Source organism: Adiantum capillus-veneris, chromosome 16 (assembly GCF_014529385.1).
Source record: "Adiantum capillus-veneris isolate H3 chromosome 16, ASM1452938v2, whole genome shotgun sequence".
Taxonomy (NCBI): domain Eukaryota; kingdom Viridiplantae; phylum Streptophyta; class Polypodiopsida; order Polypodiales; family Pteridaceae; genus Adiantum; species Adiantum capillus-veneris.
Window position 1 is genome coordinate 111,508,637 of NC_140946.1, and position 24,069 is coordinate 111,532,705.

At 43.6% G+C, this 24,069-nt stretch overlaps 1 protein-coding gene across 1 annotated transcript in view; it reads left to right on the forward strand.

The window, feature by feature from the left end:
* The first annotated feature begins 2,933 nt into the window (after nucleotides 1-2,933).
* The window catches only part of RBL10 (RHOMBOID-like protein 10), a 59,396-nt gene continuing 38,260 nt past the window's right edge, over nucleotides 2,934-24,069 (forward strand). The window contains exon 1 of the mRNA XM_086485466.1: nucleotides 2,934-3,255. Within this exon, the coding sequence (XP_086341592.1) occupies nucleotides 3,091-3,255 (165 nt within the window). The 5' untranslated portion in view covers nucleotides 2,934-3,090. The remainder of the gene's footprint in view (nucleotides 3,256-24,069) is intronic.

The window sequence follows — 24,069 nt, forward strand, 5'->3', positions numbered from 1 at the left end:
CTACTCACCATTTTTTTTTACTCCAATGCAGCACATACTGCTCAACCATGGTCCATATTTTGCTAAAACATACGGCTTGTTGTCAATATGGTCCACACAAGGCATGGAAAAGACCCACTACATGGCAAGAACGTATTACTTCAAGCACACCAAACATGGGAGAGGCAAAGATAGAGGCAATAGCCTATTAGAGTTACACCAATGGACTTATAGACGGCTTATACATAGAGCAAGGTATAAGGAGCTTCTTAAGAGCTTAAAAATTACATGTTCTTTACAACTCGTCCACAAAGAGAGGAAGCAAAGGGCTTGGGGAAACTCAAATGCAGGGGAGCACCATGCGAGGTGGCGACAGTCATGAGTCCAAAGCGGGAGAAGATGGGATCCTGTCATTTTTATTCTCTTCACTACACCCCCTTCTTCCTCACTGTGTACCTCTTCAACATGCAGGCCTCTCAGCCAAACTCTTTCCTTTATTGATTGCAACATCCCCGTGGGCGTCAAGCGTCTTCTACCCTTAAAAATATCCTTTATCTTATGGATCCAGGGTCTCTGGGCCTTTGACTCCTGCCACCAGGGCATGAGCTGTGTACAAATGAAATAGGGGGCCCTGAATTCTTGGCACCCATACACAATGCCAAAAACGCATAGAGAAAACTGTTTCGCTATCAGGATTATCCTTTTTGCGTTCAATGGCACAGGATACCCACCACATAATTTTTAATAACTTTCATTGCAAACAAACGGAACTTTGCATTGTCCTTGGAGTCTTCCTTGTGTTATATTATGATCTACAAAACAATATCAAAACATTCATGGGTTTTTATTAAAAACTCACATGTGTGCACATTTTCACATTGCATAGTTTTCCCAACTTGATACTTAAAAAATCAATATAAAGGAAGCACTACCCTTCATCAATTTGAGGAGCGCTAGCAGATCAGCCCCACGTTTTCTATCCTCAACAAATCCCTAGCATTTTTTGTAAACACAAAGCAGGATCAGCCCTAGAGAGCCCAATGTTTGGGATTTTCAGCCCCTTTTCTCATCTCAGAAAAGCCTTTCGTTTGCTAATGCAAACTCTCCGTTGTCACCCAAACCTTTGATAGCCCATTGATCCTCTTCTCTACCATTCCCTCACTGCATCAAATGCTCCCATCGATGTCCATCATTGGCTATGTTTTCAACCTTGGTTAATGCGTCAGATCTGCTGCATTTTTGTAGCCAGCCTTTAGCCCTTCTTTTCTCTCACATTATGAGCACAAATCAGTCCCAAATCTACCCATTGGTGGCCATCAAGGACCCCTCATCTAGAAGGATCCAAAGGTGCATCAAATCAGCTCCGAAGGTGCTTCATTTTAAAGAGTTATTGTGGCAACATTCCCCATTTGAGTCAGTAGAGTATGCATTTGAGATATTGCATGCGCGTTCATTCTATTTACAAAATCAAAGCAAATATCACATCGGCAATGGTGTGGGGGCCCCTTGAGAGGGTTGGTTAGGACCCCATTCAGTGTTGTTCTCCTTTTCTCTTTCTCTCTCTCCCTCTATACATCTTTACCTCTCTCTCTCATTCTCTATCTAAAAGGAACCATCAATCCTATTAAGTAGCACACAGTTAAGCAAGGAAAGAAGTAAAGATTTTTGGAAGTGTAAAGTCAAGATCTTGTCACACCATTTAAATTCCATTGCACCTGACAAGAGAGGATGAGAAAAAGCAAAAGAAGCACAAAAAAGCAAGAAAAGTAAACTTTTGGAAAAAGTATAGAAAAAAATGAAGAATAGTGAGAATTGGCCTAAAATGTTGATTCTAACTAGGAGAAATCTAATTTGTAAAAATCTGCAACCTACTCTACACGACCAATAGGCAACTCAAAATTGGTGAGGATTATAAGAAAACTTTCTTCTGCAAACTTGAAGAGCACAAAAGATTGGTCAAGAATTTTAAGAATTTTCTTGAACAAACACCTTTCGACATACAAAAATAGATTGCAAAAATGTGCTAAAGTTTTTGTTTTTTCTCCTGCTTCCATGCCAAGCTCCAATGGTGCTCTCCAATTCTCAAGCTTTGATATTAATTGAAGTGCGTGAGTGAGAGTGTGTGCATGTGTGTGCAACAATGGAGAAGAGAGAAGAAGAGGAGACATAGCTTGTGGACTCCTATCATAATATGTGATTAGGGTTATGAGTCATTATTGCTTTATGTAGAAAGAATGGTTAGTGTCAGTTCTCGACGGACGCGGCATGCAGGAATCTCGAGGAAGATCGATGTTCAGCAAAAAACGCAAGTCAACGCGGTTCAAACCCACAACCTTGGCCACAACAGCATGGTGAGCTCATCACGCATGCGCGTGCATTTCATTATCACCAAAGCGAGAAATAAATTATATAACATAAACTCCTGCGGATAAAAGTAAACTAAGGCAAAAAAGTAAACTCGGACACGTCCGTTTAAAAGAGACGGCTGAACCTACCTCGTGGTTTGCAAGCATAGCTGTGGTGTTCTTTATTTAGTTGTGAGGCTAGGGTAAAGGGGCCAATAAAAAACCACCCCCCTTTAGGAAGACTGCCGGGGCCAGTTTTTTTGTGCACTTTCGGACCCATTGTGAGACACAAATGGGTGAGAGTTGGGGTGGACAATGTAGCCAACTTGCAATCGTGGCCATTAGATCTTGGGTTCAAGCCTTGTTGGCACAATGGCTCTAAATGCCCCCCCATTCTGGTTTCTTATTTACACCCATTTTTTATACACATAAAAAATGTTGTGCGGGCATTCTTCGCCTGTATAAATGAAACTTGATTCCGGATTTTTGCTGCTGGTAGAGACGATTTCGATCTTCATTTTGAGCATCTAAGCACTCGATTCTGTCTAGCGTGCTTTCCAGAGTGTGTGTTTCCTCTTAGGTGGCCTTAAGTTGGCCCCTTTACTCTAGATCCCAAGGCTTACACTTCATTCAAGACCCACTGTTAGATAGTGCTGAGGCATGCCACCCTTACGATAATTTCAAATCTGTCTCTCTTGCACGCAGTGTCCTAACAATTTCACCAGACTGGTTATGCGTTGAGAGCGGGATGCGCATTTGAGTCGCCATGAATTTGCTTGGCTTTGGAGATGGCGGTTTAAGCGACGGCCTCTTCCTTCATCACAACATACTCTCTAAAGCCAACTCTAACAGACTTCGCGCCTTCGCAGCTGGCTCTCATATGCACATCACCCACATCGTCTTTTCTTGTAGCTTTTTCAATCATGTTCAGGTGAGAGAGAGAGAGAGAGAGAGAGATTGTGCAAGTCTTCAGTTATAATTTCAAGGGAGCTTGTAATTGAAAATTTGCTTTGACACTGCGTATATTGGCATACAGAAAGCTGAGTTCAATTGGTAGTGTACATTTATGTGTGCTTCTTTTGCTTCCAAGAATGTAACTAGGGTGTCTGTGTTTAGAAATTAGAAAATGCTTGAGTTCCACTGATGGGGCTCCATGATGAGTGATATTGATTTCACTTGTGATGCCACATGTACACGTAAAGTGACACATGCTATTGCTGGATGAGGAATTCTGTCACTTGACCGAACTACTGTATGCATTAGATAGCTTAAATCATTGTGGCTAACGATTGTGACTACAAAAGAGATATGAAAATGATAAAGAGAAACATGGTCATTCGAGATTCATTTTTCTTCTTTTAATGGTGCTGATAGGGTTGTATTGGCCCTTCCTTTGGATAACCGAATGTGGTATTGTCACCAGCTTCTACCGCTAGAGAAGATGGTTAGTATTTGTGACGGTTGAATGTGGTGAAGATGGTGTGCTATGAACTCTTGAACAAATTGCTTGAGCAACTGGGACAACTCGGATAATTGAACTTAAAAGGAAAAAGCAAGGTAGTGTGAGAGAATACCACATAGGGAACATAAATTGCTCTTGCACAAGGGAGAGTTGGTGGCACAATCAGAACATTGTTAGATTTTGGCATCTTTGTGTATTTGTCCACATGGTCCAAGTTTCTTTCAGGGGCTGGGAATGGGGAGAGAGGACTGTTTTGTGGCTGTGCCAAGCCTGAGTGAGGTATGTTTCTCGTTTCTTCGTCATGGTTGTGTGACTTACATTACTCTGATGCTTCACAGGTCTACGACATACTTGTACGGCTAGTATGTCTCTGGGCTGGCCACCCATGTATAGGTTGCACCCTTGTCCGTCATGGTTGTGTGACTTACATTACTCTGCTGCTTCACAGGTCTACGACATACTTGTACGGCTAGTATGTCTCTGGGCTGGCCACCCATGTGTAGGTTGCACCCTTGTCCGGCTGCCCGAGTTTGAGGCCGGCCGCCCACTTGATTTGGGCGCCCCCTTGGGCACTCCTATATATGGGGCTAGGGGGGTACTCATTTCACATACAGATCATCATCTGGCATTGTACAAGTCTTATGCTCTGGTAGTTATGGGGGGCTGATCGCCCCCTCTTCCCTACTCCAACGTTTTGGTTTGTGTGTGCTCTCTCTCTCTCTCTCTCATGCTTCCGCACATGCGCACTCTCACATGGTATCAACAGCTAGCTTTCCATGGTCTTGAGACCAGCGCTTCATCTGCATGAGGTTCTCCTCCCAAGGGCTGGATCAGCCATGCAGTGTTTTCAGGCATCAGACGCCAGAAAAAGGGAAGCGTTGCAGAAGAAGGCAATGAATATTCCTTGTGTATCTCAGCCGTCTAGGGGTTGAAATGAGAAAAAAAACAGCAGGTAACAATGGTCATGAAAAGTGTCAGATGACGAGAAAAACCACCTGTGAAAGACAAAGATGCCTAGAGGTAGCAGAGAGGAGCACACGTCTCAGCGTTTCTTTTTTTGCAAGGAGAGGCCAACGCTCAACCTCTAGTAGCGTTCCATCGCGAAGAACCTGCGGTTTCAACCCACCTGCGTTTTGGGCAGCAGAGCCTAGCGTTTTTGGAAGGTTGTTGCGTTTTGCTTTAACAGGCTTACACAAGCTGAGAGTGCTTGCGTTATACAGCAGTTTGGAGGTCTCATTGCTTGCACCTTTGCAAGGATCCCTCCCTATCCCCTCTCCCTCATTGCCTACACCATCGGCTAGGCATTAACCTCTTCTGGAGCAGAAGTTCTCCATGCCGCGTTTTTAGGTTTGCTGCATTTTTTTTCTACAGCATACGAGGTGAGGATCTTTGATCTGGTCCTTTCTGGTACCCCCACCTTGTTCGGTGGTGTACAAGCTTGCTGTTTTTTGCTGTATAGCGCAAATTCAGCCTCTTAGCAGTTGATTTTTGGGTTGACAGCAGGCTGGACATTCATCCATTACATGCTTGTCAGGACACCATCCGGTGGTCGTCTGAGCGGTTATTTGGACTGCTACAGCATTGGAATTACGGTATCTTCGACATCTGCTTGATCAGCTACGGGCGTATGATCCTTGGGAGATCCACTCATGTGGTGGTTACGCACTCTAGAGGGGATGGTGACTTGTGGTTTGTTTTGGACGCACCTATGCATCCATCAGAGGAGTTCACACGAGATATGGCCATGCTCATGGCATATGGGATTCCGACATTCCCAGAGAAGACACCACCATCTATGGTGGACAGACACTTACCACTTGACACAAAAGCATCTACATGAACTTAGGGAGAGGATCTTGGATCTCTTCTTGGACAGGTTCATTCCTTGGATCTACTCGGGTTGTCGCGTTCATCAGACTGTATTTGGCCCGCATGATCTTCTCCGCGCTAAAGGAGGGATCAATGGCCATGCGGTGACAGTCTTATTCGACAATGGCTCTACTCATAATTTTATTTCTCCTTGTGTGGTACAGACACTTAAGCTCAACACGTCACCCCCAGACCATCCGTATATGGTCCGTTATGCGGAACATCGGAGCAATCAATGGACTGAGGTTGTGCAACGACTCAACCTCCGAATCCAACGTTACCACGAAGTCTTGGACTTCCGCTCATGGGCCTTGAGCATGTAAATGCTACTTTAAGCATGCCATGGTTTTATGATAAGACAGCTTCTCTGTCTATCAATTATGCATCGCTTATAGTTTCGTTGAATTTGCGGACGTCTCTCCGCCGGATTTACCATATGGGCTTCCATCGTCTCATGGGCTTGATTTTGATCATAAGATAGAGCTTTTATCCGGTAGCCATCCCGTCTCTTGGCAACCTTATAGGTTTAGTCCGAAAGAGGAAGACGAGATCGCTAGGCAGCTTCAAGCCTATCTTGCTAAAGGTTTTATTGAACCTAGTAAGTCTCCGTGGAGCGCTCCAGTTCTTCTCGCAAAAAAGAAGGACGAAGAATGCGCTTCTGCGTAGATTACAAAGGTCTCAATAAGATCACCATCAAGAATAAGTATCCGTTAGCTCGCATGGATGACCTTATGTATCGACTCTTGGGTGCTCGTTATTTCACCAAGATCGATCTACGTTCCGGGTACCATCAGATACAGATACATCCGTGTGATGTCCCGAAAACCGCATTTCGGACACGGTATGGACATTACCAGTTTTTGGTTTTACCCTTTGGGTTAACCAACGCTTTTGCCCCTTTCAACAAATGATGAATGATCTCTTTCGTCGGTATTTGGGAAAGTGGGTTGTTGTGTTCCTTGAGGACATCTTGATTTACAGCAAAACACTCGAGGAGCATCTGCAACACCTTCGTCTCGTCTTGCGTGTTTTGAGGCGAGAAAAGTCGTATGCGAAGCAAAGCAAGTGCGAATTTTTCCGCACTGAATTGCTGAATCTGGGTCATGTCATCTCGGTTGATGGCATTTGCATGGATCCCGAGAAGGTACGTGCTGTGTTGGATTGGCCCATTCTTTGCACGATTAGGCAAGTAATTTTTTTTTGGGTTTTATTGGCTTTTTTCGAAAATTTATTAAGAGCTTGTATTGCCTGCCAAGCCCCTTACTCGTTTGTTAAAGGGCGTCAAAAGCAAAAAGCGTAGTGTTAGTCCGTCGGATCGATTGACCGATGAGCTCGATCAACGCTTCCAAACATTGAAGCGACTTGTTACCACTGCACCGATGTTGCAGATTGTGAATCCGAATAAACCCTTTGTGGTGGAAACGGATGCTAGTGATTATGCTATCTGCGTTGTCCTATACCAGGATGAGCGACATGTTGCATTTGAAGGTCGCAAGCTCGCTGACGTGCAGACATGCTTTTCACACAAGAGAAGAAATTGTTGGAGGGCATTCATGCCTTGAAGGTTTGGCGCCATTACCTCTTTTCGTGGTATGGACAAACCACCATTCTTTGAAATATCTCTGTGATCAACCCGACCTTTGCGGTCGAAAGGCAAGGTGGGCCGAAGCTCGACTTTGAGATTCGCTACCGTAAGGGTGCTACCAATATAGTAGCCGACGCCCTTAGTAGAATTCTGGAGGTCAATACTTCTTTTGCTATTGACTTCTATCTTTCTCTCAAAGGGCGTTGCCAAAACAATGGTCACTTTGGTGCAATCTGGCAACGGGTCCAAGAGGGAATGCGTAGCCCAAAAAGCTATGGCGGTTCGATCGCCTCTGAGCTGGCTATGGAGAGAAAGGTAGCGGAGAAGTATTCCATTTGTAATGGATTACTTTTCAAGCAAGGTAGAGTGTGTGTGCCAGTTGATGAGGATATCCGCAAGCAAATTTTTTTTGAGTGTCACGATGCGCCTAGTTCAAGATACCCTGGCATACACTGTACTTTGGCCTTGGTTGACCGGTATTTTTATTGGCCGCACATGAAAGCTTTTGTTGACAATTATGTGTGGGAATGCGTGCAATGTTAGCTCACCAAAGCTGAACGTCAAAAGCGTGCCGGGTTATTACATCCTTTGCAAATTCCCGATAGTAAAAATGGTCAAGCATTTCTATGGATTTGGTAGTCGGATTACCCCGAACCAACCGTGAGCTTTTTGTGGAACACTTGTACAAACTATATGGTTTGCCCGATGAAATTGTCAGTGATTGTGATCCGAAATTAACAAGCAATTTTTGGCAAACGGTCTTCTAGAAATTGAGACCCGTCTGTGCATGTCGTCCTCATATCATCCTGAAACTAATGAATAGACCGAACGCACGAATCAAACTATGGAGGACATGCTGCGAGCATATGTCTCCCGACATCAATCTGATTGAGAACGTTATCTCCCACAGATTGAGTTTGCTTATAGCAATACAAAGCACTTTGCTATTGGCTATAGCCTGTTTATGCTTATGTATGATCACGAGTCGAAACCACCAAATGCCACCGGATTCAAAGGGATCAAGATGTGATCAGTAGCCGATTTCTTACACGATATGCAAGAAATGCTTCGGATCGTGAAAGAGAACATTAAAGTTTTTGAACTCTTCAAGAAGCCTTAAGGAGAAATCTTCTCCTTTATGTCTCCAAACTTTTGACTTTACAACGCTATACACGAAGCTAAATTTGGAGGACCTTAAATTTGGAGTCAAGTCTCTTATTACAAAAGTTTTTGCGTACAAGCTTGAGAAGGATAGGTACAAGGCATTGCTAATAGAAAAGTCAGCCTTCAACTTTGACTTCTTATGGCTGAAAAATAAGAATGTAGATGTAGACAAAGGAAGAAAGAGATTCACCAGGATTGTAGATGACATTGACATCATATCTTGGTTAGATTTTCTTTTGGACAATTTATATATAACCATCGGCGACTCTCTTTTCAAGCAAACAATTGGTATCCCTATGGGCACAAATTGTGTTGTTTTTCTTGCTAATTTCTATCTTTTTACTTATGAGTTTGATTTTATGGAGCGTCTTGTCCTTGCTAACACTTGCCAAATATTTTTGCACAAGTTATGCAATGTAAGACGCTTTGTAGATGATCGTTTTGTCCCTGACGTTCCTTCTTTTCAAGATTTTATGTACTTGAATTCGAGTTCTGTAGGCGGAGGAATTTATCCCAAGGAGTTTTGTGAACTTAACTGTATTGTTGTGCCTTTTTAGACCTTAAGATTTTTCAGACTTCTTTGGGATTAGAAGTAGATATCTATGATAAGCGCCTTGAACCAGAATATGCCAATCTAAAAATCATCCGTATGCCTCACATTTCTTCGAACATTTCTCTTTTAGCTAAGTACGGTGTCATTTGCTCTCAACTATTTAGATTTTCTTGTCTTTGTTCTAGTAAATCTACTTTTGTTGTTCAATCTTGCCATCTTATTTCTTTACTAGTTGAAAAAGGATACTCATTCAAAAGAATCATGAAAAACGTTCGTTCATTCTTGCATCGTAGTAAGTTTATTTTCAATGTTTCTTCCTTTGAAATGTTCAAGATAATCAGAAGTAAATTCAATAGAAGTGGGGAGCTAAAAAGCCAACTTATTGTTTGACTTAATAAAACCTTATGTTGTTGTTTTGATCTTTAGCGCTTCTAGTATTTTTACTATAGCTTGACAAATGCTAGCCTTTATCATGGCTGAGTATGCCCATCACCTCCGGAGGGTGATAGAAACTCAGCTCATTGGTTTTGTAGAGTCCGTTCAAAGCATGAATGACCTCTATATAAACCTGCACCTACTCTTGGACACTGACGACGTGAGTAGGGATGTCATAGCTGTTGTCCAAGCTATGCATGATAAAGGTGATAATCTTATTCTTCATGTTTGGACAAGCAGCGAAGTTGAGATCACATATTGTCAAGTTTGGTTCTTTGCTCTTCGTAGGTTTGTAGTAGTATTTATTTTTCGATTTCTTATTTAGCTTACCTGAGGACTTAAGAATGTGTTCCGTTAGAAGTTGTTGTGTGAAGTTTGATTTCTAGGATTAAGTTTTTAAGATGTCTTATCCTTTTTTTGCTTAAAGTTGAGTACTTGTTTTAAGCCAAGTAAGTTGCGTCAACTTATTTTACACATGCCTTCTCTAAAAACATTTTTAAGTTAATAATGTTTTTGTTTTATTTAGTTTTGTTTCGTAGCAAACAAAGTGATTTAGTTTGTTTGTTTGTTTGTTTTTGTTTTTCTTTTCTTTTCTTGTGTCCCTTGCTTTTATAGTTTTATGAGTGCTTTATTCCCTCTTATAATTTGTGAGTTCAGACTAATCTGAACTTATGAAGGTATATACAAGATCGTGCCACTTTTTATGCTAATCAGCATCGACAACCCTGCGAACTCCAGGAGGGCATGTGGGTGTACCTTAGAGTATCGAAGGATTTTGAAACAATCCGAACTGGCCAATGCTCGAAATTGTCTGCTCGTTATTGTGGTCCGTTTCATATCACAAAGAAGATAAGTGGGTGGACCTGCCTCCAGGCATTACTGTTCATCCCGTGTTCAATGTGAGCCGTCTGAAAGAACCGCTGGGGCAGGATGACTTGGTAATTCCTCGTTTGCAAGTCCCGAACATAGAAGACACCACTGGTTATATTTCACTTGAACCGGAATCGGTTCTCGATCAAAGGGTCCGCAAGTCTCGCAAGTCTTCGTACCCTAAATATTTGATCAAGTGGAAGCATCCTCCTGAGTCCCAAGCTACTTGGGAGCGAGTTAGATCGCTAAGGAATCGCTTCCCCGGTTTTATATCCGAGGATATTGCTGAGGACATCAATTAAAAATAAGGGGGGATGTAACCGGCCTGTTCAAAAGAAAAGGGCAGTGATCTACTTTCTATTCAATGCTTTCACCCAATTAATTAGTCGCCCACTTTACCTGTACTTCACACACAGAGAAAGAGAAGAACTCGCAGAAGCAAGATTGCTCTTGCACTGACTCAAGACACCATATAGGCCCCTAAATAGGTGCCCCTTGCGGTATTTCTTTAATTTAGAGAGAGGGAATCACAAATAGAGTCCCTGGAAAGCAACACTTGTATTTAACTAATACGTTCCAGTTTCGGCAAAATTTCGGCAGCATAACAGCACCGAAATTGATCCGAAACAGTTTCCAAGGCTGGCAATGTGTTCCACTAGCATAACCTCAGTCTAGAACGCAAAACAGTAAATTTCAGGTCGCTGTAATTTCTGGTTCAGCTCTGTTTTTGACCTGTTTTGGACTCGTTGTGGTCCTCATACTGTTCCCTGCACCTTGGGCCAAGTGCCCCTTGATTCTGGTAGCATTCCGGGCACAAACAGCCCAAAAACAGAGGAAAAACAGCAAGCAAACAGTGCTGAAATTACTGCGTAATCAAGAGGTTATTACCCTCTTGTGTGCCTGCTTTGGTGCAACAACTAGCTACACCTGTTCCTGTGCAAAGAGGCTCTTGCCTCTGCACGAAAGCATAATTCCCCACAGCTGTACATTAGTCAAATGAGGAGCCCACTTGAGGGGCATAACATAATTGTACGTAGGGGAGAGAGAGAGAGCAGTATGTAGCGTGCAGGTCATCACTTCCAACACCATACTGTGCATAGAAGGGAAAGCAAGCATTCCATAGCTTTGTTCCTGTAACAATCCGCCTAAAAAAATAAGCAGAAATCAGCCCTTTTGTAAAACGAGCACTAGTTCTCTTTCTCTCTTGGTAAGTGTGCCAGAATGTGCCACTTGGCACTCGTGTGCAATTTCCCGTTCTAGCCTTCAGGTCTAAAAAGATCTCAAATGGCGCGTCAGTTGACTTAGCGGCAGAGCAATGAAATGTTCCCCTCGACATTCCGGAGCTAATGACGTGAAGACTTTTCATGGTCCAAAAATAGCAGCTCCCTAAAATTTGGGGATGCGTCATTTGCATTCCTACTAGTCTCCTGATCATCTTTGAAGTCTGCTACAAGACCCAAATCTGCAATGTGGCTCATCTACAGATGATTTTCCATCAATGACACTTCTACTTGTGCATCTTCAGTGTCAACTGGTCAAACATGGTAACTACCTGTCCGACCTAGACTCTTACTGGACATTCCTGTCCGTTCCACACTGGCCATGCAACTCGCGGACGTTTGGATTTCTAGAGGGATATAAACAAAGGAAATAAAATCCCCCAAAAAGAAAACCAACAAAAATTGCCACAGTCTCGTGACGTACCTCCCTCTTGAAATCACAAACGTCCTCGTTTGCATGATTGTCATACATGCTTACGGTTAACTCGGTGCACCCAGCACTTTGTCAACACATACATGTTTTTGGTCAACTTTGTGTACTCAACACATTGTTAACACATGTATGTTCTTTGTGAAACTTTTTCACAGAGTCTTTTTTCAAAACACATGTCCGATTGAGTAACATATGGCATCATAAACCAACAGTTTGAAATGCTGTTACAACATGTATTCATTTCAAAGAAGTAATTACTGTATTCTTGACAACCAGCAAGCCATACTTACTTCAATTGCACTGAAATACTATATGGACACAAGGTAATAGCCTGTACATTCTCTTTCATGAGCAATTGTCACATAACAATATATTACAGCTCAGAGATTCAAGGGGTGAAGGTAGGCTGCAATTCAAAGGCTTCAAGGTAAAGTTTCAATACATTTGGTGGCTGTGCAAGTTCACCTTCTTCCATCCACTTAGCATCCATAGGTGGATAATTCCTAAACTTCACCAAATAGTGCCTTGCAACCTTGCCTTTCACTTTTCTTTCCTTGTGTGCCAATATTTGTTCTGGAACTAAGATTTCATCAAGTTCCTCAACTCCCGGTTGTTCCTCAGCTGACATATCCACTGGCACATCACCCACATAGGGTCTAAGAAGACTCACATGGAAAGCATTATGAATCTTCCAATTCTCAGGCAATTTCAGCCTATAACTGACATCATCGATCTTCTTTGTTACCTGAAAAGGCCCATAATAGCGCATGCTAAGCTTTGTAAACAGGCTTTCTTTGCCTTCGCGTTTCTTTAAGCGTGCCTTTTCAAACCGTAACAAGACCAAATCACCAAGTGAAAACAATAATTCACGATGGTGAAGATCAACAGCTTTCTTTTGCTTTGCCTGAGTCTTTTCAAGGGCATGCTTTATCTTTCTGATGAGCTTCATCCATATTCTGCACATACTGATCTGCTTGGAAAATATTTTCCTTAGTATGCAAGATGGGAGGAACTTTCCTGCCACCTTCAACTATCTCAAAAGGGGCTTTGCCAATTGCCGAATGCACCGTATTTGTCATGTTTGTGACTTAACTACATTACAATACTTACTCATTGATCGAAGTGCCATGCCAAGGAGGACCCCTGAACTTGGATGGTCACACCCCTTCGCTCAAGAGACGTGTCTCTTCGCCAAAAGCCATACTCCTTCGACGACTAGTCACACCCCTTCACTCTAAGGGTGCGACTCTTCGCCCAATGGTTGCAGCTCTTCGCCGAAAGGATATGTCTTTACATCTAAAGTCGTGTCTCTTCACCAAGAGACGTGTCTTTTCATTTATGTCTCTTCATCTCCTATATAAGGAGCCCTTGTATCATACATTCAATCAATCAACACAGAGTATTCTGAGTCTTGTTCCTGAGAATAGTTCAAGTTTCTTAAAGTCTTAATCATGAGTTTAAGTACTTACTTGAGGATTAGTACCTAGAATCCTCACAGTGGTATCAGAGCAAATTTTTACCCGGGACCTGAAGGTTGTGAGCCTCTCACCCTCACCGCTACCCTCTCCCCCCCTTCCGAGAGTTGCATGGAAGCAGAAGAAAGATGGACTACCTACAACATGTATGAGGTAACCCGAACCCTTCTCTTATTAAATACATAAAAAATAATAAAGAGACAAAGATGGGTGTGTACGGCATACCTGCTGAAATATTACCGGATGCCTCTTCGTCGAAAGGTGTCCCTTCGTGCCAAAAGGTAGCAAACTTTCGTTGGCAGGCACCCTTCCGCACCACTGCTGAAATTCAGCAGCCAAGCTTTTGTTGATGGTTGCATCTTTTCATCACAGAGCTTTGCACCTCTTGGAAGTGAAACACTCCACCCTTTGGCATATGAAGCAGTGTACCCCTTGGAGCCAACCCTTCACATGCTCACCCCTTGCGTAGGCAGCTCTTCACACTCGTGCCCTTTCACGTTGGTGCTGCCCCTTCTCTGGCGCACCCCTTGCGTGAGACCTCTTCATACGAGCGCTGCCCTTTCACTGGCGACCCTTGGTCCATACGCTGCGTGAGTAAAAAGACCAGCGATCTGGGTAATTTACGCTATACAGTATATTCAACCACTTATTAAACTTGGCCGGACATCTTCAAATTGACCAGGACCAATTTATTATAAGTGTTTGAATTCGCTATAATTTTATAAAAATAAAAAAAGTTAGCCAACAGGACTCCAGTATATCCACATTGCCCTTCTCTCACCCTCTAGCGCGTCATCTGCTTCTCCGATGCACGCAGTCGGCACCGCACACATGGCAGATGATACGTTCAGGGTGTCCATCCTCTTTTCCGCAGGCAAGATTCCCGAACTTGTATTCTCGGAAAACCTTCCTTGCACTCGAAGTGATAAGTATTCCTGATTCTCAAACTTCAGAGTCGAAACCTGTTTCCGAACATAGTTTCCGCTCTCGGAGCACCCATCCCAGAACCTGCTTCAGCACTTGTTCGAGTTCTCGTTGAGGCATAACCATGCCGAATTCTCAAGATGAAGGTAGTCAATCTGACGATGCCCTTACTCTTATCAAAGAGCAGATGGACTTTCCATAAGCCTCGCATCACTTCACACTCGCTTGGATGAGATGCACATGGAAAGCACTTCTCGAAGTCGACCTGTTGTTTCGCGAACTACTAATGCAGCATCTTCAACACCTTCTTCCGAAGCTTCAGTGGACGAACCAAATGAACCAGATCCAACTGAAGAGGTAGACAATCGCGAACTTCAATTACTCTATAAATTTTTAATGCTGCACAGAAGAAGAAGCTTGATGTTAAACTGCCGGAACCGTATAATGGTCGCCGCGACAAGCGCGTATTGGCTGTTCAAAATGGAGGTTTACTTAACAAACACAGATTTGATCGAGAGTAAATAAGTTGCACTTGCTAGTTCTCTGCTCAAGGACAGCATTTCTTTGGTGGCAACGACAAGTTGCTGATGGTAAACACACACCTTCTTGGGATAAATTCCGGCATGCTATTCGCAAGGCGTTCGAACCTGCCAATGCGGATTTTCATGCCCGATCCTCTCTTCGCCGCCTGAGCCAGACAGGTTCCTTGGTCGCATACATCACAGAGTTCCAAAGGCTAACTCTGGACATAGAGACTCTTAGTCCCTCTGATAAACTTCACAGCTTTATTGACGGACTCGAACCCAACCTGAAGGACGATGTGCACAAATACAACCCTACCACCTTGGATGCTGCAATTGCCTATGTGGAGCGTCTTGGCGATAATCGGTGCCTTACACGGAATTTTCTCCTTGGTGACAGATCTTCAAACAGCGCTCGCTTTTCACAGCGCGATCGCAGAGACAGCTATAGCCAAAGTTAGCAACATCAGTCTCGGTTCAAACAGCAAGCAACGCAACCTTATTCAACTTCAAGGTTCTATTCTCAAGATCGACAATCTGAAAGCAGATCTTCTTGACATGTTCCTCCAATTGATCGTGGTAAAGGACATGATTTTTCTCAAGATCCGCATTCCAATACTCAGCAAGGCTCTTCGTCAAATGGATCTTCGATTTCAAAGAAGGACAGATTATGTACAATTTGTGGTGGTGACCATAGATGGTATCAATGTCCAAAGAGACCAAATCCATCTAATTCGAAAAGAAATTCCTACGCGGAAACATCATCGAATTTTGAACAACCAGATTCTGCTAAGGATAAAGGAAAATCTGTGGTCATTATGATTCGTGTCTCAGAGGATAGGACCGTTCTTATGAAGCATGCTCAGCGCAATTCTTCAGTTTTGGAGCCTCTCTCAAAGCAAGTCTTGAGTCTTTTTGGAACACTCAATGGTCGCTCCATCAATATTTTGGTAGACAGCGGATGCTCGAATAATTTCGTCAGTACTCAGATAGTTCAACAGCTTAGAGATATTGGCCCCAAAGACTGGCGCCCCTTTCGGTATTTCTTTTTATATTAATCATATCAAAGTACAAGAGTGTGGCTAGGGTTTCACTCTCAGACTCTGCGTCCAGATGCTCTCAGAAGTGAAGCCCTCTCCACATATTTAAAGGTACAAGGGATGCCCAAAAGCAGAGCCCCAAAAGCTTTTAAAATAAAAAGCATAAGAGTTCAAAAGCTCTTCTCTCTCAAGTTCTCCTTTTTTTTTTGTTAAAAAAAATCATTCTCTTCAAAAGTGAAATTCGCGTCACTCATCATTCAAAAAAAATTTATTATTATTATTATTATTTTTCAACCTCTACGATTTCCAAAAATTAGGGTTTTTGACAGGAATTAGGGTTTGCAGGAATTTTAGGGTTTCTGGCAGAAATTAGGGTTTCTGCTGTCCGCCACGTCATCACTTTGACATACCCCCCTGTTGAAAGCATTGTAATCGACCGCGATTACGCCTGTCAAACCGACAAAAGCTATAAACCGTCTTAGCAGACACTGATTGTTAATACCTACGTACTAGGAACACACATCTAGCACATGTACAAAATCGACAGTCACATCACACGACATCACAGGACATCACATGACATTCAACATTCATTCGGATCTTAGACCATGATTTATCGGCAATGTAGCTAGCAATCACATCTAGGTCCAATCGGGACCTCATCGATGTCCGATTGACTAACCCCTATTGCAACCATGTCTATTCGAGATAAATCAGACCAAAATGCTGCACTCATTTCGGCTATCAGTTCCTGCACTCACAAGAAGTCAAGAACAAATCAGTATCATTATCAGGAATTCCATTTCATAAAGTCATCCAGCAGAATACTGTCAGCTCTCAGTATCCCTGAAGCTCAAAGAGACATCAGTGACTTTAGTATCAAAATCGAGGCATCTGTTGACAAAGGAGCGGAGTAACTCCCCTCTTGTGCATCCCACTGCACCATATCTTCGGCCAAGCTGAGTTTCTGGGTTCCGTTTGGAGTAGACTATGCTAAACCAAAACATCGAGGTAAAGTTTCACAATCCGAGGAGTATCTGCTAGGTCCTCCTCCATGCACTTCGCATCAAATGCAGGAAAGTTCTTGAACTAAACCAAGAACCGCCTTCGGACTTTACCTTTCTTCGTATCGTTATGTACCAAAATTTGTTCAAGAACAAGGATCTCCTCGTTTTCTTCCACTTCGGGTTGCTTATCAAGCTCCCCATCATCAGGCACATCACCCTTAATAGGGTTCAAGAGACTCACATGCAATGCATTATGAATCCTCCAAGTATCTGGTAGTTTCAATTAGCAGGAGACATCATTTATCTTGTCAGTGATCTGGAAAGGTCCGTAGTATCGTATACTAAGCTTTGGAAAAAGCCTCTCCTTTCCCTTTTTCTTTCGTAGGCGTGCCTTCTTAAAAGTAAGAGCACCCAATCATCCTCCTTCAAGTTCAAGTCGCGACAATGGCGATCCGCTGCCTTTTTCTGTCGTTCTTGAGACTCCTGCAAAGTCTCGCGAACCTTGGCAAAAGCCGTATCCAAATCTCGCGAATATTCATCCGCTTCAAATAACTAATCTTTCGTGCTCAGGAAGAATGGAACCTTCGCAGCACTTTCAACAATCTCACATGGCGTCTTCCCCGTCGAAGAGTGTATCGTGTTATTGTAGGCAAATTCCACCAAAGGTAAGTTCTTTTCCTATTGAGTCTTCTGATCCGAGATACAAGACTTCAATAAATCTAAAATCATTGAATTGGCAATCTCAAATTGCCCGTCAGTCTGCAAGTGGAACGATGACGAGAACTGCAACTACGTCCAATGTTCTCCCAAATTGCCTTCCAAAACAAACTCATAAATCTGGGGTCTCTATCTGAGACAATCGTCTCAGACGTGCCATGTAATCGAAAAATCATCGTGATCATTCTGTGTTCTTGGGAGATCAAAAATGAAATCCATTGCAATACTTTCCCAGGGGCGAGTGGGTATGGGTAAGGCTGTAACAATCCCTGTGCTTTATGCCTGTTAAACTTGACCTTCTAGCATACCAAGCAACTGCGCACAAACTCTTCCACATCCTTTTTGAGTCTCGGCCCAAAGAAGTATCTCTCTACCCCCTTCATGGTGGTAGCAATGCCGCGGTGACCCGTAAAAGGTGGACAGTGGCATTCAGTCATAACCTTATCCCTCAACGGCTGTGTAATACACAACATAGTCTTTTTCATCAAGTAGCCTTCCCGAAGGGAGTATCCAGCTACTGTCTCCCCATCCCGTATCTGTGTGAAAATATCTGCAAAATTTGTATCTGTGGCATACTGATCGACCATATCCTTGAAGCTCCTATGATGTATCGCGGAAACAGCCAGAACCAACGGTTTCCGAGATAAAGCATCTGCCACCACATTCTTCTGTCCGTGCACATGGACAATGTGGAAGTGGAACTTTGACAAGATGTTCGCCCACCGCATCTGCTTTTCCGAAAGCTGCTTCTGTGACAAGGAGTAGCGCAAACTCTAATGGTCTGTAAAGAAAATCCGCTCCGAGTAGGTAATGCCACCACTGAGTAAGAGCATGGATAACCGCCAAAAGCTCTTTCTGGTAGATCTGTGCTGTCATCTCCGGCCTAGAGAACAAACGGCTCTCGTAAGCTATGACATGGCCTTCTTGCATCAAGACCGCACCCAGACTACGACCACAAGCATCACAATATACTTCAAATGACTTTTGCAAGTCCGGCAAAGTCAAAATAGGTCCCGTAGTCAATTTCTCTTTCAATGTCCGAAAGGCAGTCACCTTTGTGGATCCCCACGAAAAAGGTACTCCTTTCTGTGTCAAGGTATGCAAAGGGGAAGCAACCTATGTAAACTTTCGTATGAACCGCCTGAAGTACGAACACAGTCCCAAGAAGCTTCTAACTTCATGGACATTCCTCAAATCGGGCCAATCACGGATAGTCTCTATCTTGGCCGGGTCCATTTCCACTCCTGCTCTGCTGACACAATGTGTCCCAAAAAGTGTATCTCTGGTAGGAAAAATTCACTTTTCTTTTCATTAATCACTAACGTGTGATCTCGTAATGCCTGAAAGACTTGAAGCAGATGATCTCTGTGTTCTGCCTCATTCTTGGAGAAAACAATGATGTCGTCAAAGAAAGTGCCAACAAATAGCCCGTACTCTCGAAAAATTGTGTCCATCATCCAGTTAAATGTCGCAGGAGCATTGGTTAAGCCAAAAGGCATCACCAAAAACTGAAATAACCCAAAAGTCGTCCGAAAAGCTGACTTGTAGACATGGCGCTATCCTGATCTGATGATATCCACTCTTCAAGTGCTAAAGCACGAGGATCCCTGCAACTTGTCAAGTATATCATCGATCCTAGGAATCGAAATCTGTTCTTGATGGTGATTTTGTTGAGAGCGCTATAATCGATGCACATTCTCCAAGGTCCGTCTTTCTTCAAAACCAACAACACTGGAGAGCAATACGGTGAAGTACTAGGCTGGACAAGACCCTTTTCCAAGAGGTCTTTCACTGGGTTCATAATCTTTTCATTCTGTACTCGGCTCACACGATAAGGTGGCCGATTTCGTGGCGTGCTTCCAGGTATCAGATCAATGGTTTGATCTTCAGGCCCTCTGAAAAGCAATCGGCATGAGTGTGGAGAAAAATCTTGGCGTTCTTTTGATCAGGTCAAAACATATTCAACCTTTATCCAGCGTTCAGTTCTCTCCCAAAAGAATGAGTAAGAAACTGAAGTTCATCAAGTACAATCTCTAAGCCCTTCATTTATCAAAGTCGCTTTCTCGGCCCGGTAGTCAACCACAGCGTAGTTCTTGTGGTACCAAGGGATCCTGAGTAGAACGTCACTCGCGTGCCGTGAACACCCCTGTCATTGCAAACAAAGTTTGCCAATGCTCGGTATAATGGCAACATCCCATCTGGGTGCCATTCGAACTACCTGTGCCTGTGGCGTCAGTCTGTCGGGCGTAATTCCAAATCGAGCCGCCAATTCCAAGTGAAAAGAAGTTGGCCTTGGCTCCTTCAAAAGAGCTTCCTGATCCTTCACTTTGCCCCAAAAGCGGCAAAGTTTGTACTTTCATTCATTAGATTCGGTGCAGGTCCCTCGCCATGTGGTACCAATTCTGCTTTTCTATCTGCCTTTTCTGTCACATTCCTCAGCTGCTCTCGAACTCTCAGGCCTGTCGTCGTCTTTATCATTCTGTTCTTTCTGTGCCGTTTTAGGGCACTTCGCGGAGATATGTCTATGTTGCCCGCATCCAAAGCACTCCCCCTCTCTGATGAAGCGAGCTCTCTCCTCAGGAGTAAGCTTGGGTCGTGCATCATTTTTCTCTAGGTTGCTCTTTTTCTTTCTACTTTCATTCCCAGAAGTTTGTTCGGCTCGTTGTGTCATGGCCTCATCTATGGGGTAGGTCAGACTGCCAGAGTGAATGGCAAAGCCCCGCTTCGCATGAAAAGGTAAGAGGTAGCTCTCCGAATCTTGGAGTGCTCTAAATAGCGTCCTCCCGCGAAAGCGATGTCAAACTGCTGTATAAAAGACAAAGCCTTCGAAGCATCTGAGTATCTTGAAAAGTATCAAACTTGATCGAGTGGCCACCTTCCTTAAACTCTCGGACTTTCTTGCTTTTATCTTCGAGAAAGTCATACTGGTTGATTCTTCATCATCAGCATATTGTTCCTTCATTTCATCAAGTTCATGATGATAGGGAATTGACACGGCTGAAATCTGTGGTTTTCTTGACAATGCATCGGCAACAACATTCTTTTTGCCTTCCACGTGAATAATCTAAAAGTGGAACTGTGACAAAATGTTTGCCCAACGCATATGCTTTTTTGACAATTTAGCCTGCGTCAAGAAGTAGCCCAGCGTCTGATGATCTGTTTGGACAACAAAATCAGCTCCTAGAAGGTAGTGTTTCCAACTTTGAAGCGCATGAATTACGGCCAGTAATTCTTTTTCATAAATCTGCATAGTCCGCTCTGGACCTTGCAAAACTTCTACTTTCATAAGCCACTACACAGCCGTCCTGCATTAGCACTGCACCAATGCTATTGCCACAAGCATCACACTGGACAATAAATGACTTCCTGAGGTCTGGCAAAATAATCACTGGTTGGGAAGTCATCTTTTCTTTAAGAAGATTAAAAGCTGAAATCTCCTTCTGTGTCCATCGGAAAGAGACTTCTTTCTTCTGTAACACATGTAAGGGAGAAGCAATCTCTGCAAAATTGCGTACAAACCTCCTGTAGTAAGAGCATAAACCCAGGAAGCTACGGACATCATGGACCATTTTCAAATCTAGCCAAGTCCTTATTGCTTCAACCTTAGCAGGATCCATTCTGACACCATCCTTTGACACTATATTCCCGAGGAACTGAATTTCCTCTAAGAAGAATTCACTCTTCTTTGGATTAATGAGCAATCTGTTACGGCGTAGCTCATTAAAGACTGTTGTCAGGTGTTTTCTATGCTCCTCTTCATTCTTTGAGTAGACTATCGTGTCGTCAAAGAATGTTCCGACAAACTGTCTGTATGGGGAGAAAATCCTGTCCATCATCCGATTAAACGTAGCAGGAGCATTCGTAAGGCCAAAGGGCATTACTAAGAACTCATATAGACCAAACGTGGTTCTAAACGCAGTCTTGTGAACATCTTCACACCTGATCCTTATCTGATGGTATCCACTCTTCAAATTGATCCTGCTGAAAATAGACGCACCCTCCAAGCGGTCTAAAGTATCATCGATCCTCAGAATAGGGAACCTATTCTTAATCGTGTTCTTGTTCAGTGCGCGGTAATCAATACACATGCACCAAGAACCATCCTTCTTCTGCGCTAATAGCACAGGAGAGTAGAAAGGGGATGAACTTGGCTGGATTAGCCCCTTCTCTAACAGCTCGTTCACCTGCCTCATAATCTCTTTCTGCTGGGCTGCACTAACCCTATATGGAGGTCTATTCGGTGCGCTACTGCATGGCACCAAATCTATCGCATGATCCTCAGACCTCTCTGGTGGTAATTGCGAAGGTAATGAGTCGGAAAAACAATCAGCAAACTGTGTTAAAAATTCTGATCTGTCTCTATCTAGCACATATAAATTTGACTCATTTACTTCATTAACTTCACGTGCAAAAATCAAGTACGCAGAAAGATGATTCTTAATTACAGATGAGATGGCAGAAGCAGATACAATAGGTACAGACTCTCCTTTCAGCTTCACATCCAACACATGAGTCTTTCCCGTGTGTTCCAAGGTCAAAGTCTTGTTAAAAGCATCCAGCACACCATGCACTCTGAACATCCAAGGTATGCCCAACAAGACATCACAGCCCTCCAGCGGCATGATAAGAAATTCTTCTGCATCCACATAGGATTGTATATGCAAATGCAGTTTCCCGAGAATGGGCGTCACAGACTCTGAATGGCCAGGGCATGCCAACCCTGCCTCAGGTGTATATCCCATCTCATTAGCTCTAATGCCCAAAGTGGTAGCCAGCTCTGGTGAGATAAAGTTTGCTCTGGAACCAGGATCAAAGAAAATGAGCACATGCTGGTCCCTAACTTTACCCCAAGCTCTACAAAGCTCAGTCGCATCTGTAGCTGGCTTGTCCCCCAGCATATCTGGCACCAAACCTGTTGTTCCTGGGCTTTTTCCCTTTTCTGTCCTCATTGTCTTCCACATCAGGTGGTCTCTTGTTATTGTCTGGACAGTTGGACACAATATGACCAGTCTTTTCACACTTAAAGCATTTTCCCTCAGCCATCAATGCCTTTCGCGCTTCAACAGATTTCTTTACAAAAGGCTTCTTCTGTTCCTTTGGCTGTTGTACATTGGGCTGGCCTGTTTTCTTCTTAAACTGCCATGCTTTACCTGTGTTCTGAGGAGTCTGAGTAGCCTGTTTTCCAAAAGGTTTCTTGGCTGAATTTTTCTCAGACTTGTCCTGTGCATTGGTGCCCTGAAAACCACTCATCTGACCCAGTAACAAAGCATTCCCAATATTAACATTCTCAATCAGCTGAGTCAATGTGGTAACCTTGGTCTTTGTACAGTAATTTCTAAGCTCTTCGGGCAGCCCACAACAATAGTGCTCTATCTGCTAAGTCAAAGGCACCTGCTCAAAGCCTTCCAAAACTTTTTGTTATAATCTTCCAGATCCCTGCATTTAGTTGCATCCAGATTGTGCCATGTTGACATAACCTCAACTTCAAACTCAGCAGTCAACCATGCGGACGCAAACACGTGTTTGAAATAAACCCAAGTGGTAGGAGCCTGTCCCTGTAACAGTAGAGTACTCCACCATTGGCTCGCATTTCCTTTCAAAAAGGTGGCAGCTTTTCTGACCTTAGAAAGCTCAGTAAAATCCCTCCTGCGAATGCGGCATCAAATTGCTGTAAGAAGGAAAGAGCTTTGGTCTTGTCTTCAAATCCACGAAACGTATCAGATTGCACTGCCTGACCACCTTCTTTGTATGGCTTTTGCTTCCCAAGAGCCGTCATTGGGTCCATAGGATGTGCCTGTAACGTAGGTGCACTAACAAGCGGCATTGAAACTGTAGGACCACCGATTACAGGGCCTATGGGCATAGTACTTGCTTGCCGATTTTGAAAACCAGCCGTACCAAAAGTGCCCCACGGCATGCCAAAACTGCCCTGAACGCCCTGAAAACCGGTAGGAGGGAGGTCAGTGTTGTACAGACGTAGGAGGGAGGGTCTGCTGCAAAGCCTGGAAATTACTTCCCTGACCATTAAAGCCAATATTAGGCTGCTGGAAAGTGGTGGGCTGAACTGGCATAGCCTGTGGAACTGGCATTTCAGCCACCTGTTCTCGAACATTGGGAAGTGGTGTAGGAGCCTCAACTGGCTCCACACGTTGCCTAGGGGATACCACTGCATCAACAGTATGTGTGGCCTGTAATTGATCCCCAACCTGTGTCCCAACTTGCTGCAAAGGAACAGGAGGTTGCAGAAGTGCCTGGAACAAGGGATTCTGCATAAGCTGTGTAAACATGGACACTGCGGCAACAAGCTCAGTCCTAAACGCATCCTGATCCATCAAGGAAGCCGAAGGAACCTGTGGTTCTGCCATAGCAGGTGGCTGTCTAGACGACTCACCCACCTCATAGATAGCAGG